This window comes from Notolepis coatsorum, assembly GCF_963971535.1.
Source record: "Notolepis coatsorum genome assembly, chromosome: 11".
In the NCBI taxonomy this organism is placed as follows: domain Eukaryota; kingdom Metazoa; phylum Chordata; class Actinopteri; order Aulopiformes; family Paralepididae; genus Notolepis; species Notolepis coatsorum.
This window is the reverse complement of record NC_140175.1, coordinates 24059175-24079374: the sequence shown is the minus strand read 5'-3', so window position 1 is coordinate 24079374 and position 20200 is coordinate 24059175. Positions and strand designations below refer to the sequence as shown.

At 45.8% G+C, this 20200-nt stretch overlaps 2 protein-coding genes across 2 annotated transcripts; one reads left to right on the top strand and one right to left on the bottom strand.

Annotated features, from left to right (window-relative positions):
- Window positions 1-257: 257 nt before the first annotated feature.
- Window positions 258-8980, top strand: LOC311237028 (neurofilament light polypeptide-like; the record flags this gene model as incomplete). Its single annotated transcript, XM_084324835.1, has 5 exons — window positions 258-1307; window positions 1563-1687; window positions 1985-2301; window positions 2409-2799; window positions 8911-8980. The coding sequence occupies 5 exons, from the start codon at window positions 258-260 to the stop codon at window positions 8978-8980; spliced, it is 1953 nt and encodes a 650-aa protein (XP_084180961.1).
- A 5315-nt stretch (window positions 8981-14295) lies between these two features.
- On the bottom strand, window positions 14296-19734 carry LOC311237026 (uncharacterized protein; the record flags this gene model as incomplete). The annotated part of the gene is made up of 4 exons (XM_084324833.1): window positions 14296-15372; window positions 16135-17602; window positions 17806-17930; window positions 18742-19734. 4 exons carry the CDS (start codon window positions 19732-19734, stop codon window positions 14296-14298), a joined length of 3663 nt encoding a protein of 1220 aa, XP_084180959.1.
- Between the last annotated feature and the right edge of the window lie 466 nt (window positions 19735-20200).

Sequence of the window (20200 nt, the reverse complement as noted above, 5' to 3'; positions counted from 1 at the left end):
CTCTCTCTCTCTCTCTCTCTCTCTCTTTCTCTCTCTCTCTCTCTCTCTCTCTCTCTCTCTCTCTCTTGCAGGGTAAATCTACCGATCCTGCATTGTCAGTGTTTAGATAAAACACTTGCATCAGAGTTCCTCCTCCTCCTATATAAGCAGGAGCCTCTGCAGCAGCGAGCAGTTCTGGCTTCAACTTGAGCCCCTCACACAACTTCACATGACAGAGAGGAGAAGGAGAGCAGCCTATCCTCACATCACACACAGCCATGAGCAGCATCGGTTATGACCCCTACTACGCCACCTCCTCATACCGACGATGGAATGTAGAGGCCACCCCCCGAGCGGTGGGGACCATGGGGGTGACCCACTCGGCCTACTCCTCCCACACCTCCCGTCTCTCCTCCTCTCGTCTGCAGTACTCCTCTCCCGGCCGGGCGCTGCTCTCCTCCTCCTCACGGGCCTCCTCCTCCTCCGTGGAGCTGCAGCTCAGCCAGGCGGCCCAGATCAGCTCTGAGTTCCGCGCCATGCGTACCCAAGAGCGTGCCCAGCTGCAGGGCCTCAATGACCGCTTTGCTGGATTCATTGAGTGTGTGCGGGACCTGGAACATCGGAACCGGGCCCTGGAGGCAGAACTCCTGATGCTCAGGCAGAGGCACACTGAGCCATCCTGCCTGCGGGCGCTGTACGAGCAGGAGGCCCGGGCCCTGAGGGGCGCTGTGGATGAGGCCAGGGCTGAGCAGCAGGCAGCCCTAGGACAGAGGGAGCACATGGAGCAGACTCTCAGCACCTTGCAGGCCCATTATGAGGAAGAGATACTGGCTCGTGAGGAGGCAGAGGGCCGGCTGATGGAGGGCCAACGTGGGGCAGACGATGCTGCCTTAGCCAGGGCTGAGACGGAGAAGAGGGTGGAGAGTCTGCTGGACGAGCTGACGTTCCTCAAGAGGATCCATGAGGGGGAGGTGGTGGAGCTCCAGGCCCAGGTTAAGCTGGGGGCTCAGGTGGCGGTGGAGACTAAGGCCACTGCACCAGACCTCTCTGGGGCTCTGAAGGACATCCGGTCCCAATATGAGAGGCTGGCAGCCAGTAACATGCAGTCTGCTGAAGAGTGGTTCAGAGGGAAGGTGGGTTCCCTGACAGAGAGTGTTGCCCAGCACACTGACACTGTTAAAAGATCCAAGGATGAGGCTGGAGAATTCCGGCGTCAGCTTCAGTCCTGTCTCCTGGAGATCGATGCTTGCAGAGGTCTCAACGAGTCTCTGGAGAAACAGCTACATGATGTAGAAGACAAGCAGAGCGCCGAGGTCGTCGACATGCAGGTCAGTAGTGGTACTGCAGGTGCATGACTTATGCTTAATAATACACTTATGTGTATTTTCTGTGTTTGGAATTAGCATTTAGAATCTACGATAGGAACCTCTCATGATCGTCATACAAATAACTAAATAAATTAAAAAAATCTATAATCTTTGGTAACAAAAATGGCTTAAGATATGATGTGAAAGTGTCTAGGCTTAATTGATTTCTAAAGTAATTTATATAAAGTATTATTATTGTACTTTATTTTCTTATAGGAGACGATTGGTCAGCTGGAGAATGAACTAGGAGGCACCAAGCAGGAGATGGCCCATTACCTGAAGGAATATCAGGACCTTCTCAATGTTAAGATGGCCTTGGAGATTGAGATCGCTGCATATAGGTAAGAGGCACGGAATGAAGGACTGAGAAAAATACATGTAAATTTGTCCTTAATTATTTCAAGATCATTCAAATCCATTCATTATCAAATGTGGAATAATTTTCTAATCTGTCTCAAGGACAATAAAGTGTTAACAACAAAGCTAATAATAAATGCGGTAATTACTATTTTACTGTATTTAAAGCTTGATATGATGGATCCTTTGTCGGTCTGTGAAGCCCACTGAGACATGCTACCATGATAATTGACAATAAAAGTGTTCAGCATCTGTCTCTCCTATGATCTCCACCTTTGCAGGCAGCTACTCGAGGGGGAGGAGTCTCATTTCAGTGTGGGAGTGGCTGGGGGCATGTCCAGTATGTACAGCCACACCCTGTCGGCCACACCCTCCTTCACCCGACCCTTCACCAGTCTGAGCTCTCGCGCCCCCTACCTGACGTCATCACACCTCCTCAGCACCACCTTCAACACCTCAGAGGAGATCATCTCCACAAGCCAGGCACAGCAGGAGGAGGCCAGCCCACCTGAGGAAGAGGAGGAGGAGGCAAAGGAGGAAGAGGAGAAGGAGGAGGGTGGAGATGAGAAGGAAGATGGAGAGGAGACTAAAGGAGAAGGTCAGCACCTGTCTTCATGACACATGTTTATTTGTGAGAGGAAATGGTCTGAATAACTGTTGACGTCTGACACTAACAAAATATTCCCTTTGTTTCTTTTGATACAGGCGGTGATGATGCTGATAAGGAGGGATTTGCAGAAACAGCTGAAGACGAAGGAGAGAAAGAGGAGGACAAAGGAGAGGGAGAGGAGGCTCAGGAAGGCAAGGAGGAGGCAGATGAAGTAGAAGAAAAGGAAGGAGGTGACAACAAAGAGGAAGAGAAGGAAGAGGATAGCGCTGATATGAAGAAAGACGACAAAGGAGACGATAAGGACGACGAGCAGATGGACGACAAAGAAGACGACAAAGAAGACGAGAAGGACAAACCGAAAGAGGAAAAAGCAGATACCAAAGAAGAGAAGGACGAGGGAAAGGAAGCCCAACCTGAGGTAAAGAGTGAAAATCCTGCTAAAGAAGAAAAGAAGAAAGATGAAACGGAGAAGACCAAGAGTAAGAAGTAAGCTGGTAGACTCACTACAACCTCCAGTCACAACAAGAGCGTCCAGTTACATATACAGTAGAAACACCTTCATTTAACTTCTCAAGTTTAACACGGTGGTCAGTACAACATGGTCTAATAGAATCAATTACTGTATCAAATCAAGGTTAATTGCTTGCCAACTTTCATAGAAGTCAATAAAATGGTTACACAATCGCTGCAGTGTAATCTTGTGAAAATAATTGTGCTGTGTCTTCATGTGAGACTGTGAGTGTGTGGTTTCTGATGGTTAAATAAACACCTTTTGAACTCCACAAAACAGTGTGTGATTGATTAATTAGTCTCTCAATCAAAGAATGTACTAGATTCATCACTGTGATGTATGTAATATCAACAGGTCCAATACATATATTTAATGTAAAATAAAAATTGTATGGCATTTTCGATACAGTAGGAGTAGGGCATCAGTCACAAAGGAATCCCAAACCCTGCTCTCTTTTCTTGATCCTCCAATCACAACTATTGCTTCCCTCGGAAGAAAGCAAGCATTGTGATTGGAAGATCAAAATTTTTTTAGAACTCCATAGATTTTAAACTAAGTCTAGGAGAAATTCCAAAGTCACATAAATACCAATCATGCCATGGAGAAATTCCAAAGTCACAGAAATACCAATCAAGCCATTCTATCTAACAGGGAAACGATAACAATATATTTAAAGGGTTTAGTTCAACATTTTATTTAATCCCCTATAGTCCTATTTCCTATACGTACTGTACCAAGTATGTATGGTAGCGTTTGTTGGTTCCTGTCTGTATACAGTATGTACTGCTGCACTTTGCTTGCTTCATATCACAAGTGAACAGATTAACATAGAGTGAAATTAACTTTAGATCTCCTGGGCGACGGTACGTAATTTAATTATATTTTACTTACTCAGAATCATTATATAATGAACAGAAAACACTCATGCGCACACACTCACACTTATTGCCAAAAGGAAAAGCCACTTTAAATCAGTATTAGCAACAGTAACAGTGTATTGCACTACCAAAGCTACCTAGCATGTCCTATATGCTCTGTAAATAACTATGTACAGATACCGATTTTGATGTCACACCATGTTACCTGTTACCTGTTATTGCACAATTTTTTTTGTAATGGATTCTATTATATGTTGTACCCACTGTATTGCACATCGTTGCGGGCAAGACCACCCGCATTTCATTGTATACTCGTATGCCGTGACAAATAAAACTCTTGACTTGACTTGACTTGAAAATGTCAACAGAGAAGAATCTTTCTGCTTACTTTCTGCTGCCATGATGAATCGAATGTGACTTGGAGTGAAAATAATAAATTTTACATTGTAATAAGATGTCAACCCCCAGTAAAGAGACAGATACTGAATTTTATGTTTAGGTAATATTAAATTTTTCTGAGCAAGCAATGGTAGCATATGTCTTGAGAAATGTCTTGGAGTGGAAATATCAGCACTTGATATAATTCTGTCTGTAGAAATCTGTGTGTATGTTGAGTTTTCTTTTATCTACAATCTACATGGATGTATTGTGTTTAATTCTCAACACCACTAAAGAAAGTCTGAATTGCGGCTGGGTGGCGTAGCGGAGATTGCGCTCGTCACCAATGCAAGAGACTCCGGTATCGAATCCCAGTCTCAGCATTGCCTACGGCTTGGGCCGGCCGTCGTACTGGCTCATTTGGCAGAGTCAGCGGGTGGAAGTCGATGGGTGGGGATTGGACGTTGTGGACAGCGACCCATACAGGTCGGTTGGGTGACACCTGCACAGCAGAGACAGGAAGCCAACCGACCTGTAGGAGTCGCCGTCCACAACGTCCAATCCCCACCCATCGACTTCCACCCGCTGACTCTGCCAAATGAGCCAGTACGACGGCCGGCCCAAGCCGTAGGCAATGCTGAGACTGGGATTCGATACCGGAGTCTCTTGCATTGGTGACGAGCGCAATCTCCGCTACACCACCCAGCCGCATAATTACGTTGCCCCAACTTATAATTATTAACTATATATATTACTTTATTTTATTTTATTGTTATTGTACATTGTATTCTTACATTTGATCACTAAAACTATATGTGATATTCTTAATTTTAGACCAAAATCCATCATGACACGCAGATACAAACGGAAGACAGACAGGGTTTCAACTCCTCTTGAGGAGTTGGAAAGAGCAGTGAAAAAGGTGCAACAGGGGAAGACTATATGTCAGGTTGGAAAGGAGATGAAGATCTGCAGGATGCTTTTACCGCTTTTGAGATAAAAATTATCTGTTTTACTTACAATTATCAATGGCACAATTTACCCCAGTGTATTCTCTCTAATGTCACAACTTACCCCGCACCGGGGGCAAACTGTGCCACAAAACCAGTTTTTTTTCTAAAGCTATATTTCTGAAACAGTTTATTTAAGATCCAAAGTGATTGTCCCCAGGGATGCACAACATCCTAAACTATGTGTACACACTTTAAGTAAAGATTTGCACTACTTACCCCACTCTCACCTATATATATATATATATATATATATATATATATATATATATATATATATATATATATATATATATATATATATATATATATATATATATATATATATATATATATATATATATATACAAATATATATATGAAAATGTTTAATTAAATGTTTAAATAAATTAACCTTTATTTAACCAGGAAGTCCCATTGAGATACAAGATCTCTTTTGCAAGGGAGACCTGGCCAAGATGACAGCAATAACATTTCCAATATATCAGACAGCAATAAAATGTGCGATACATCACACAAGAACATAATAAAAGTGCATGTATACAATATACAATACATCACATGTAAACAGAATAGTCTACATACATAATAGTAAAAGTGTATGACAGTAATACAGGGTAATACAGTAATTTTGCAGTTTTGCAGTTGGGACTCGGCTACAGAATAGAGAAAGTGCTCACACACTGATATTAACAAAAGGAATGTCCACACTGAGGTTTCAGGATGCAAAGAATTCTCTCAGATTTTTAATGGTTCATAGTTCTGTACAAAATAACCCTTCTTCAGTCTGCCATAAAGAGGGCAGGGCAACACCTGGGTAAGATACATTCATCAGTCTGCAATAAAGAGGGCAGGACAACACCTGGTTAAGTGTTATTATTCTCGAAGACACTCTGATGTCACGAGACCGCCGCCATCTTGGTATAGGGGGGCCATACGGATTTCTAGTATCAAATGCATGTGTTGAGGTCCGTTTTTATTACATGTTTTATCACATTCTTGTTCATTTCATAACATTTTCATACGATTTGTTTTGAAAATATTGAGGCCAACATGGCATTTCACTATTTCGAAAGCTTTTCTGGTGATTCTAAGGCGAGATATGATTCAAAGAAGCTCCCCCTGATTGACTTGACATAATGTCCATACAAAACACATACAGACATGGCCATCTCTCGAATACCCAAATTGAAGCTGCTATGTTACGTTTTGTACTAATAACAAAACAAACACAGAAATCCAAATCGCAAGTTTTATACCATCACGGAGGAAAAGTGGCTGGCAGCTAACGTTCGGCTAACTAGCTCTGGTGTTGTGGTCGTGGTAGCTACATGCTAAGCTAACGTTAATCACATCATATCGAACCGATAGGAGTTTATCTTATCTAATCTTACGTGGTGGTACCACGTGTGTCACTACCCGATCAAACATCCATGTAAGATTACCGGTAGATAAGATAAGCTCCTATCGGTTCGATATGATGTGATTAACGTTAGCTTAGCATGTAGCTACCACGACCACAACAGCAGAGCGAGTTAGCCGAAAGTTAGCCACAGCCACTTTTTCCTCTGTGATGGTATAAAACTTGCGATTTGGATTTCTGTTTTTGTCATTAGTACAACGCGTAACACAGCAGCTCTTTGGCATTGTGAAGGACTGAAGAAAATTCCGCTTGATTGTCTTTAATTTGCCGCTTTAACCATCCGTTTCTGCACTAAATGAACCGTACACAATGTACCAGGCTGGGCAGTTTCCCCCCACACTGCAGTTGCGTAGCAACAACAGGCAGGAAGTTGACTTAGAGAATTAGCTAAATAAAAATGTTTTCATACAAGCATTGACTGGAATGTCGTGTTTCTATCTCACGGGTCGAACAAACCTCAACGTTATTGGCATAAAATACTGTAAAACTAAATAAATATTGTTTCTTTGCCTGTCTGTGAACGTCTAAACGTCTAAAATGCGAAGTAACTGTATTTACAGGTAGATTTCATTCACGGTCTTTGATGCCCTCTATCGGGCGCCTGGTTGTACTACATCCAGATTCATTACTGGAATCCAAGAGAGATTGATTGATTGATTGATTGATTGATTGATTGATTGATTGATTGATTGATTGATTGATTGATTGATTGATTGAAAACTTTATTTAACAGATTGCAGAATGGGTACAATACAGTACGGTTCAATACACACAATTGTTAAGGGGATGCAGACCAGAGAAAGACGTTTGTCTTGTTTACATCAGGGTCCCCCATTTTCAATTCATAGTGAGTTGAGTCCATGCTGATCATACCATCACCTGAGCACCGTGCTGGGTGGTCCATGCTGATCATACCATCACCTGAGCACTGTACTGGGTGGTCCATGCTGATCATACCATCACCTGAGCACTGTCCTAGGTGGTCCATGCTGTTAGATTCTGATCAATCAGCCAGTATCATGTCTTTGTCTGTTTGGCTTGTGTTATCATCTCTCCATCCACTGACTCTGCGTTGTGTTTGTTTGTTTGTTTCTTGGACGTCTCCTCATACTGGCTGTATAATCTTCGTCATTCCCCTCTAATGCAATCCCGTAACCATAATAATTCACCACCTTCGTAAGAATTCGACCCTTGACAGTGGAATACCTTTCTCGGAAAAACGTTGTTTATTTCATAAACAAAACCTCATAATCAGATGTTATCAGATTGTATTGTCCTTGCTATCGTCTGTTCAGTCCAATAGTGGCTCAGGCCTTGTCGTTAGCCAGAACCCTTCTCCCGTTAGCCGAAGCTAATGATGATGTGGAATTCCCCCCCCCCCCCCCACCGGCGAGGGTGAGAGGGATGAGAGTCTCTGATGGTTTCTTCTCTTCTGTGTGGCTCGTATCTCGGTCGTTCTTAGTCTGACTTACACCCGGAAAGAACTTACTTTTCTATATTCTCGCCATAGCAACGACAGGCCCGCCCCTCCTCTGGTTACTATGTGACGCTGCCATGACAACAGCTTTAACCTTTAAACACACATTTTAAACGTCTGTTTCATTAATGTCCAACCCTCTCCCTCGCTCCTGTGCCTGCTGCAGTTCTTATCAGCTGTTGATGTTCTGATGGAATGCAAACATTCTGCTCGCTGCTCAATGTGCTGCTCACACTGACTCCTGCTTGCCTCTGAACCGCCTCCCCCACTGTCACCATGCACATTTCGACCTCTCTGACCTGGCCCCTATAGATGCTGTCATCTTCCCCAATATACATTACATACATTGAAAAACACTGATTTCTCTCATTCCCCCCTTTGATTCTAATCAACCTTCAGAATCAACAGACTACTTGGTTTTTTAATCATACTCGGCTGTCCTTTTAACGTACACGACTCCTTTTTTGTACATTAAATCAATGTCAACACAATAGTTCATTAATGGATCTGTACCCGCCGATTGTCATCCATTACACGCATCACACCTAAACCAGAGGGGATAAACAACGGTCAGGGAGGAGAGAGAGAGAGAGAGAGAGAGATAGAGAGAGGGGGGGAGCGGGAGAGAGAGAGAGAAGAAAGAGAGAGACACAGATTTGCAACTTTTCAGACAACACACCTAACTCCTTTGGACCCCCTTACTCAGGTACACCCAACGTCTATCAGGGCGCTCCCTTCCCTCTATTACAGTACATCCCCCCATCTTGGGCCGGTCCCGTCTTCTAGGGCAAGGGCCCCGTCAGAGACGGCTCCCTTCCTGAGCTGGTCCCCATTCCAGGGCGCAGTCCCCTAGGCAAAAGTGTCTCCTCTGGTCTGCTACTGCCTCAGTGTCTCTGGCTGTCCTCTCCACATCTCCCCAGCTGGCCCACCGTCTCCTCAGCTCTGCCTCAGTGCTCTCCCACCGCCGCCGTCTCCTCCCTCTCGTCGTAGATGGTCTGTCTACCAGGCTGCGGTGCCTGGCCCCTGCTGCTCAGCTGCCTCCTCCTCCAGTCTGTCTCCTGGTCGTCTCCACCGCTGTCGGTCATCTCCAGACTCTGAAAGCAGAAAACAACACCAGCAGTCTTCTGTACACAACTTTCCCTTGTTTTTCTATTAGTCTACCACCTTCTCCACACCCATATCTGTCCCTGTTTGTCGTCTTCCGTCGTGACACCAGCAGCTAACCAATACCCACTCCGCGCAACTCTATCTTCGTCCCAGCTTGACCCCCAGCACGCGCCAGTTCTTTCTGGTGACTGTGTCTTCTGAAAACTCTTGCCTATTCATCAGGTGTGAGAAGGCGCCACTGGAAATTAAACTCCCTCTTTATTCCATAATTAACCTATTTAATTAACTGCACCTCATCTCTCTGTGCGGTTCTTATTTAATCGATTGTATAATTAAACTCTTCTCCTACTTGTTCCAGTGTCCTAACTTGAATCACTCCCCCACTCCGCCACCAGATGGTAGTAGAGACCTATGGAATCACTCTGTCATCATTTCCTGATAAACTCCCCTGCACTACCCCCCTCCGCCACTAAAGGGTTGCAGAGACATTTCCCCACTCCCACCCCTAGATGGCGGCCAACTCAGTCTGGAGTACTTTAGCTGACGTGTCTCTCGTTCATTCTTCTCCTCGTGGAGCCTTACGGCCATCTTGTCTGCTCAGTTTTGTTGACATTCTGTCCTTATCTGGTGTCAGCCTCCTCGTGGCTCTTTGCGGCCATCTTGTCTCTGTGCCTAACTGCCGACCTTTTTTTTTCACTGTCCCTTTAATGCCGCAATCACTCTCTCGCTCTTGATTGACTCTGTCTCTCATACTATCTTACGCTCACGATTCTGCTGTCTCTGTGAAGATGGCTACTCTCTTAAACAAACGGCCGCTGCCCTCCTTTCAAAGGCCTAAAAACACAGCTGTTCTCCTCTCTTTTCTATCCATATCAGGGGACGCTTATCCCGGACAAAACTCTTGCCTGATCGGACATAATACATACTTTAAGGTAAATCTCCTTTCGGCTTTCCTCCTGTCATAACAAATTCCGGCCGTCTTGAGACCACAGCACCAGTCTAAGGTGAGCCGTCTCATGGCGACGGTCTTGTCATACCAGTCCCGCCATAACAATTTTTCCGTCTGGTTTCAGCCGTCCCCCCCTCTCCTCATCTTGCTGCGACTCTCCCAAAACCAAAACCGTGCAGCCTGCCTCTCTCTGTACTACACATCACTCCCTCCCGCCAGATCACTCATTCATATCTCTGTAGATAAACCTCTCGGTATTCAAAACAACACTCTGTTTGTCTTCACATCTATTATTACAGCTGGCGTTCTCTCTGTGTCAAACTAATTATGTTTACGGATGCACTATGATTCTTTATTTGGCTTAAAGATCAAACAACCGTGGGTGCAAGTGAACTCACATCTTTCTCCTACAGCGCTGGTTCGCGCCTCATGACCGCTCGGCTTGGCCGGCCTCGCTTCATGATTCTCCCACTGATTCTCCCATACGATGGCTGTTGTTCACTGTCGCCCCATTATTGAAAAGTCTTTTTCCGTTGTTCTTATCTTTTGCAAATCCGGCTGTCAACGGCAACAACTGTTAGATTCTATCTTTTGCAAATATCCGGCAAACGGCACCAACTGTTAGATTCTGATCAATCAGCCAGTATCACGTCTTTGTCTGTTTGGCTTGTGTTATCATCTCTCCATCCACTGACTCTGCGTTGTGTTTGTTTGATGTTTCTTGGACGTCTCCTCATACTGGCTGTATAATCTTCGTCATTCCCCTCTAATGCAATCCCGTAACCATAATAATTCACCACCTTCGTAAGAATTCGACCCTTGACAGTGGAATACCTTTCTTGGTAAAACGTTGTTTATTTCAGAAAAACAAAACCTCATAATCAGATGTTATCAGATTGTATTGTCCTTGCTATCGTCTGTTCAGTCCAATAGTGGCTCAGGCCTTGTCGTTAGCCAGAACCGTTCTCCCGTTAGCCGAAGCTAATGATGATGTGGCATTCCCCCCCCCCCCCCCACCGGCGAGGGTGAGAGGGATGAGCGTCTCTGATGGTTTCTTCTCTTCTGTGTGGCTCGTATCTCGGTCATTCTTAGTCTGACTTACACCCGGAAAGAACTTACTTTTCTATATTCTCGCCATAGCAACGACAGGCCCGCCACTCCTCTGGTTAATATGTGACGCTGCCATGACAACAGCTTTAACCCTTAAACACACATTTTAAACATCTGTTTCATTAATGTCCAACCCTCTCCCTCGCTCCTGTGCCTGCTGCAGTTCTTATCAGCTGTTGATGTTCTGATGGAATGCAAACATTCTGCTCGCTGCTCAGTGTGCTGCTCACACTGACTCCTGCTTGCCTCTGAACCACCTCCCCCACTGTCACCATGCACATTTCGACCTCTCTGACCTGGCCCCTTTAGATGCTGTCATCTTCCCCAATATACATTACATACATTGAAAAACACTGATTTCTCTCAATGCTGATCATACCATCACCTGAGCACTTTCCTGGGTGGGCCATGCAGCACTAGGCACATACCATCACCTGAGCACCGTGCTGGGTGGTCCATGCTGATCATACCATCACCTGAGCACCGTGCTGGGTGGTCCATGCTGATCATACCATCACCTGAGCACCGTGCTGCGTGGTCCATGCTGATCATACCATCACCTGAGCACTTTCCTGGGTGGTCCATGCTGATCATACCATCACCTGAGCACCGCCCCCTGGGTGGTCCATGCTGATCATATCATCATCTGAGCACTGTCCTGGGTGGTCCATGCTGATCATACCATCATCTGAGCACTTTCCTGGGTGGTCCATGCTGATCATACCATCACCTGAGCACCGTGCTGGGTGGTCCATGCTGATCATACCATCACCTGAGCACCGTGCTGGGTGGTCCATGCTGATCATACCATCACCTGAGCACCGTCCTGGGTGGTCCATGCTGATCATACCATCACCTAAGCACCGTGCTGGGTGGTCCATGCTGATCATACCATCACTTGAGCACCGTGCTGCGTGGTCCATGCTGATCATACCATCACCTGAGCACCGTGCTGGGTGGTCCATGCTGATCATACCATCACCTGAGCACCGTGCTGGGTGGTCCATGCTGATCATACCATCACCTGAGCACCGTGCTGGGTGGTCCATGCTGATCATACCATCACCTGAGCACCGTGCTGGGTGGTCCATGCTGATCATACCATCACCTGAGCACCGTGCTGGGTGGTCCATGCTGATCATACCATCACCTGAGCACCGTGCTGGGTGGTCCATGCTGATCATACCATCACTTGAGCACCGTGCTGCGTGGTCCATGCTGATCATACCATCACTTGAGCACCGTGCTGGGTGGTCCATGCTGATCATACCATCATCTGAGCACCGTGCTGGGTGGTCCATGCAGCACTAGGCACATACCCCTTTTTAAAAAGATGCTGAGTCTGAGGCTCCAAGAAATAAGGGAATCAAGGCCATGTCATACCAGGAGTTGTGCTCCTGTGCTGATCATATGATCACCTGAGCACCGCCCCCTGGGTGGTGCTGATCATATCATCACCTGAGCACCCCCCTGGGTGGTGCTGATCATATCATCACCTGAGCACCGCCCTGGGTGGTGCTGATCATATGATCACTTGAGCACCGCCCCCTGGGTGGTGCTGATCATATCATCACTTGAGCACCGCCCTGGGTGGCGCTGATCATATCATCACTTGAGCACCGCCCCCTGGGTGGTGCTGATCACATGATCACCTGAGCACCGCCCCCTGGGTGGTGCTGATCATATGATCACCTGAGCACCGCCCTGGGTGGTGCTGATCATATGATCACTTGAGCACCGCCCCCTGGGTGGTGCTGATCATATCATCCCTTGAGCACCGCCCCCTGGGTGGTGCTGATCACATGATCACCTGAGCACCACCCCCTGGGCTTAGATTGTGCTTTAATTCCCACAGAGAATCTACACAGGGAGTCCTTTCTAATACAGTTCAGATACAGTTTATGCAGAAAGACCGTACACAGGTTACATGGAATATTCCTATGGTTGCAATGAGTTTACCTTCCTATACAGGTTTGGTAAATCTTTTATAAATTACTTATAATTAAATCAACCTTTAATGAAGCCATCATTCAACAAATGTATTCTACAAACACACACACAATTATGTATTTGAAATGGGTCTATGACCAATGTATCTACAAGTAGCCAACATATTTTTTTCAACAGTAAAGCACAATCAGAGACTGATTTTTTTTTTTTTTTTTTTTTTTTTTTAGTGTGACATTTATTGAGCAAATGCTGTTGGGAAGTCGTTCATGGTGAGTAAAGACATGGGTTTGCAAACAGTAGCACCTCATTTCTGTTTGGTAATAGAATTCAAGTCCATCCCATTCATACAAGAATGCATGTTTGCACATTTACAAGTAAATCTTTTCAATTGCACTCATTAGGTAAACATAATAAACACTGATAGAAAAGCATGGTTAAGGCTAGGAGTTTCTTCAGGTTTATAAAAGCTTTAATTGCTTTTGGGTACTTACTAAACATTTCTCACTCTCACACCCACCCGCATGGCCGCATATATATATTTACTATACATTCCATACATACAAACATAGTGTAAGAGAGGAAGAGATTCTCCTCCCCTGAGCTATGCAGACGCATCCCACCTGTACGCCTACCTGTGAATGCAGAAAGAAAGAATATAATAGAATGTCTCACTCACACACTCCCGACTGCATCTGCAGTGATGCCCATTTAAAGCTTTTAAAGGCATTCTTTTTTTGTTATGTTAAATGTTGGCTTCTTTCTAAGCTTTGTAATGTATGTATGAGAGTGGTTATCTTCATTACATCACTCTAGCTGTATGATTTGGTAAACAGAAAATGGTGCATTTACCATTTATCTAAAGCGCTTGACAGTTTGTTCCTCACATTTTACCCATTCACTCACACATTCAGACAGCGACGGCAGAGGCAACCATGCAAGGTGCCAACCTGCTCATCAGGAGCAGTTAGGGGTTAAGTATCTTGCTCAAGGACACTTTGTAACGCTGCCTGGGAGGAGCGGGAATCGAACCAGGAACCTCTGGCTTACTAGAGGACTGCTCTACCTCCCGAGCCACTGTCACCCCTTTTGTGTTATGTTACTGTAGTTCTGGTTTGATTGTTTGTCATTGTTTCTTCCTCTGCCCCTACCTCCTCGTCCTCCTTCTCTGGGTTGGTTGGCTGAAGCGTGCTCACTCTGTCTCTGTCACCTGCTTGATAGAGTGAGTGGAGTGCTTCTCTGTCTTCTTGCTGGAGACCATCTTCTCCTGCATGACGTCCTCCACCTCCTTGAGTGTCTCGGTGACGGTGACAGATTTGGTGACATGCTTGGCCCCATCTTCTCCAGTGGTGATGGTCTCCACTGTCACCACCTTCTGATCAGGGTCTTCTTTGACAGGGCTCTCATCTAGCCTGTTAGCGATGACATCATCTTCTTCCTTCCCTTCATCCTTATTTCCCAAGTCCTCAGAGGCACTCTTCTCCACATCTCCATTCATGGCAGCATCTTTCTTCTCTGCCTTCTTGACTTCTGCTGAATCACTCTCTGATTTCTCCGTCTTAGGAGCCTCTAGCTTTGAGGAGCCAGGTTTTGAGGATTCAGACTTAGTAGAATCAGCCTTAGGTGACTCATGCTTTGGGGATACAGAACTGGGAGATTCAGACTTAGGAGATCCAAGCTTGGGAGAATCAGATTTAGGAGATACAAGCTTAGAAGGTTCAGGCTTAGGATATCCGAGTTCAGGGGATTCAGACTTGGGAGATCCGAGCGTGGGAGATTCAGACTTAAGGGATCCAAGCTTTGGAGATTCAGACTTAGGATATACAAGTTTAGGAGATTCAGACTTAGGTGATGCGAGCTTAGGAGATTCAGGCTCTGACTTGAGAGATCCGAGCTTGGGAGATTCAGACTTAAGAGATCCGAGCTTGGGAGATTCAGACGTAGGTGATCTGAGTTCAGGAGATTCAGACTTGGGAGATTCAGATTTAGCGGATCCAAGCTTAGGAGATTCAGACTTAGGAGTACCGAGCTTGGGAGAATCAGACTTATGATATCCGAGTGTGGGAAATTCAGAATTAGGAGATCCGAGCTTAGGAGATTCTGATTGATGGGATCCAATCTTGGGAGATTCAGATTTAGGGGATCCAATCTTGGGAGATTCAGACTTAGGTGATACGAGCTTGGGAGATTCAGACATAGGAGATATGATCTTAGGAGATTCGGACTTGGGAGATACAAGCTTGGGAGATTCAGACTTAGGAGATCCAAGCTGGGGAGATTCAAACTTAGGAGATCCGAGCTGGGGAGATTCAAATTTAGGAGATCTCAGTTCAGGAGATTCAGACTTGGGAGATTCAGATTTAGCGGATCCAAGCTTGGGAGATTCAGACATAGGAGATACAAGCTTAGGAGATTCAGATTTAGGAGTACCGAGCTTGGGAGAATCAGACTTATGATATCCGAGTTCAGGAGATTCAGACTTGGGAGATCCGAGCTTGGGAGATTCAGATTTAGGGGATCCAAGCTTGGGAGATTCAGACTTGGGAGATCCGAGTGTGGGAGATTCAGACTTAGGAGATACGAGCTTGGGAGATTCAGACTTGGGAGATCCGAGCTTGGGAGATTCAGGCGTAGGAGATCCAAGCTTGGGAGATTCTGACTTGGGAGATACAAGCTTGGGAGATTCGGACATAGGAGATACGATCTTAGGAGATTCAGACTTGGGAGATACGATCTTAGGAGATTCAGACTTGGGAGATACAAGCTTGGGAGATTCAGACTTAGTATATCCGAGTTCAGGAGATTCAGACTTGGGAGATCCGAGCTTGGGAGATTCAGGCTTAGGTGATACAAGCTTGGGAGATTCAGACATAGGAGATACAAGCTTGGGAGATTCTGATTTAGGGGATCCAATCTTGGGAGATTCAGACTTAGGTGATACGAGCTTGGGAGATTCAGACATAGGAGATACAAGCTTGGGAGATTCAGACATAGGAGATATGATTTTAGGAGATTCAGACTTGGCAGATACGAGCTTGGGAGATTCAGACTTGGGAGATCCGAGCTTAGGAGATTCATACTTAGGAGATCCGAGCTTAGGGGATTCAGACTTAGGAGATACAAGCTTAGGAGAATCAGACTTAGGAGATACAAGCTGGGGTGATTCATACTTAGGAGATCCGAGCTTGGGAGATTCAGACTTAGGAGATCCAAGCTTGGGAGATTCAGACTTGGGAGATCCGAGCTTGGGAGATTCAGATTTAGGGGATCCGAGCTTGGGAGATTCAGATTTAGGGGATCCAAGCTTGGGAGATTCAGGCGTATGAGATCCAAGCTTGGGAGATTCTGACTTAAGCGATCCAATCTTTGGAGATTCAGATTTAGGAGATCCAATCTTGGGAGATTCAGACTTTGGTGATACGAGTTTAGGATATTCAGAGTTAGGAGATTTGAGTTTGGGAGATTCAGACTTAGGAGATACGATCTTAGGAGATTCAGACTTGGGAGATTCAGACTTGGGAGATCTGAGCTTTGGAGAATCAGACTTAGGCAATCCGAGCTGGGGAGATTCAGACTTGGGAGATCCGAGCTTGGGTGATTCAGATTTAGGGGATCCTAGCTGGGGAGATTCAGACTTGGGAGATACGAGCTTGGGAGATTGAGACTTGGGAGATCTGAGCTTAGGAGATTCAGATTTAGGAGATCCAAGCTTGGGAGATTCAGTCTTAGGCGATCCGATCTTAGGGGATTCAGATTTGAAAGACTTTGTAGCCTCTGTTTTAGCCTCTTCCTTCTTGGCTTCAGGCTCAGCAGACGTTTCTGTCTTGACTACGGCTGCCATGTCTGATGTGTCTCTTGCCTTTTCATCTGTTTCGCTCTCTGCTTTTTTGCCTTGATCTGCCATCTCTTTTCTCTCATCCTCCTTCTCATCTTCGCTTTTGGATCCTTTGTCACTCCCTGCATCTTCGTCCTTATCCCCACCATCCTCTTCATCCTCCTCTGCTGCTGCCTCCTCTTCTTCTCCATTGCCCTCTTTGTCTCCTGCTTTCTCTTGGTCAGGATAGGCCTTTGACTCTGGGGCCTTAAAGCATAACACAGTTTCCTCAACTTCTGCCTCCTCTCCTTCCTCTTCCTCTCCTCCATCACCTCCCACTTCATCATCACACGTTTCTCTCTCATCTCTGCCCTCTCTTTCTCCCTCTTCTTCCTCACCTCCTGCATCATCTCCCTCTCCACCATGTTCTCCCTCCTCTTCTCCTTCCTCCTCTCCCTCATCTTCTCCACCTCCCTGTTGGGCAGACAGCTCTTGTGCTATCTCTGCCAGGGCCTCATCCAGGTTCTCCTTGTCATCCTCCACTGTGGTCTCCTCGATGATCTCCTCCACAAACTTGTGCTGGACCTTCAGCTTGGACTCAGACTTAGACTTGTGGACCGTGGAGGTGACGGCCTGGCGGTAAGGGAACGTGTTGAAGTGAGTTTCCTCTCCTTCTAGGAGATTCCTGATGGGAAAACAAAAATACAAATCATACGATGATCCCCCATAAACAACCGTTAGATTTAATATATATGAACTTGCAATTGGCTCTAAATGGCTTTTAAAAGGTCCATATGAGGATAATATTTTTTTTTAAACTCAAATCAAAACAACTGAGTGAGTTAAACTTTTTGGAGAGGTATAAGTGCTGGTCTGAGACCTGTATACCTGTATGCTGCGATCTCGATGTCCAAGGCCATCTTGACGTTGAGCAGGTCCTGGTACTCACGGAGATGACGCGCCATCTCCCACTTGGTGCCCTTGAGCTCATTGTCCAGCTGGTGAATAGTCTCCTGGGGAAACACCAAGCGTGATGCGTTAGTGAGCAAGAGAACAGAGCAGGAGAACAGAGCAGGAGAACAGAGGAGGAGAACAGAGGAGGAGAACAGAGGAGGAGAACAGAGCAGGAGACCAGAGGAGGAGAACAGAGGAGGAGAACAGAGCAGGAGAACAGAGCAGGAGAACAGAGGAGGACAGCAGAGCAGGAGAACAGAGCAGGAGAACAAGGCAGGGTGATGAGAAAAGGATAGATAAAGGAAGGGCACATTATGTAAAAAATATATTTGATCACTGCCCTGAGTGAGGTAATTATGTTTAATTTTACATTTGTATAAATGTCATGATGCGCGTCTGCATGCAGGTTTGCACCTTCCTTTTGTTCAGCAAATAGAAACTGTGTCTATAGGCTATTTAAATAGCCTATAGAAAGCTGAAACTATTGAAGAAGCTTCTACTGTATATGAGTTGCACTTAATAAATAAAATCAATCCAGACCCAAATTAGTCTGCTTTAACCTTGAAGAAAACTAAAGAGAATATTTAATCAATTATTATGATTACTAGTAGTAGTAGTAGTAGTAGTAGTAGTAGTAGTAGTAGTAGTAGTAGTAGTAGTAGTAGTAGTAGTAGTAGTAGTAGTAGTAGTAGTAGTAGTAGTAGTAGTAGTAGTAGTAGTAGTAGTAGTAGTAGTAGGCTAGTATTGTTGTTGATTACTGCTAATACTAGTTATTACTATATATAAGCCATGGGCTAGGTTATCCACATTATGCATGTGATGAAAAACTATTCTGCTCCAATAATAACCTTCTCTAAATTGTTCTCCTACCTGCAAGCTGGACAGGTCGTTGTTGTGGCGGTCCTCGATGTCATTCAGCTGCCTCTCCAGCGACTCCCTGGTCCCACAGACAGACTCCAACTCCACCGTCTTTGATTGGAGCTGGCGACGGTAGTCTGCTATCTCATCACGGGCGGACTTGATGGCATCTTTATTTTGCTCTGCAGCCTCCGTGAGCTTGGTGTAGCGGCACAGGAACTGGTTCTCCGCCTGCTGCAGGTTCTGGTTGGAGTATCCCTCCAGCTGAGAACGGATCTCCCGGAGCGCCTCGGTGATATCTGCCTTCTGGAAGTCTTTCCTCTCCATGGTCACCTGTGACGCCTGCACCTGGGCAAGGAGGTCGCTCACCTCCTCCTCGTGGTTATTGCAGATGAAGGCGATCTCATCCTGTAGCGAATTCACTTTCTTCTCCATCTCAAACTTCACCAACTCAGAGTCGCCCATTTCCTTCCCCAGGACACGGATGATGGCCTCTGTATCTTCCCGGATGCGGGCTTCCACGTCGAAGCGGTCCCTAAGCTGCTGGGTGTCCTCCTCAATGTGATCGGTATCGAGCTGTATCTGCGTCTTCTCGTGGTGGATCTGTTCCAACATGGAGCGCAGCTCCTGCAGCTCCTGGTCATAGAGATAACCCAGCTGGGTCCGAGACACCTGCTTCTGCCGCAGCGCCTCAATCTCTGCCTCAATCTGCAGGTTCTGCTGCGCCAGGTAGTGCACCTTGTCAATGTAACCGGCGAAGCGGTCGTTAAGCCCGTGGAGCTGCTCTTTTTCATTGGAGCGCCTGTAGTCTCCATTCAGAATTGAGGTTTGACTGTAATCAACTCTGTTGGCAGAACTGAGCACTGTGGAGTTGTAGGCACGGGACACAGGCAGGTTCAGGCTCCTCTTGTAAGAGGTCGTCATCGTGGAGTCTGGATTTGCTTGGGACCAGGACTGAGATCGGAATCCGCTGGAGTTGCCACTGCAGCTGCCGTAACCGGTCATCTGTCTGTGTGCAGGTGCAGAGCGTATGGCTCTCACAGCGACTGTAGCTCCATAGCTACTGTGCCTCCTTTATATATACAAGGCTCTAACGCTAGCATGGCAAGAAGGAGCAGTGTTGTCTGGCCCATTGATTGGACCAGGAGGAGGGATATGACTCAGCACCTTAGATGCTCCCACACTCGCAGATCTGTCTATACACCTACACCTCGACAGCCTGTGCCAAATCCAGAAGGATGCGACAGTTTCTACCCAGTTTCTGGATTATGAACAGACTATGACCCCCCCACCCCCAACATAATGCCAACATTGAAGTGAAAAACGTTCTTACCAACGCACTTTAATTAACTGTGCTGCTAACAGATTTGATTTAATCACTTAAATTATTTAATCTGTACTCGCTTTGGATAAAAGCGTCAGCTAAATGACCAAATGTAAAAATAAATTATGTAATCATTGATTGAGTGTC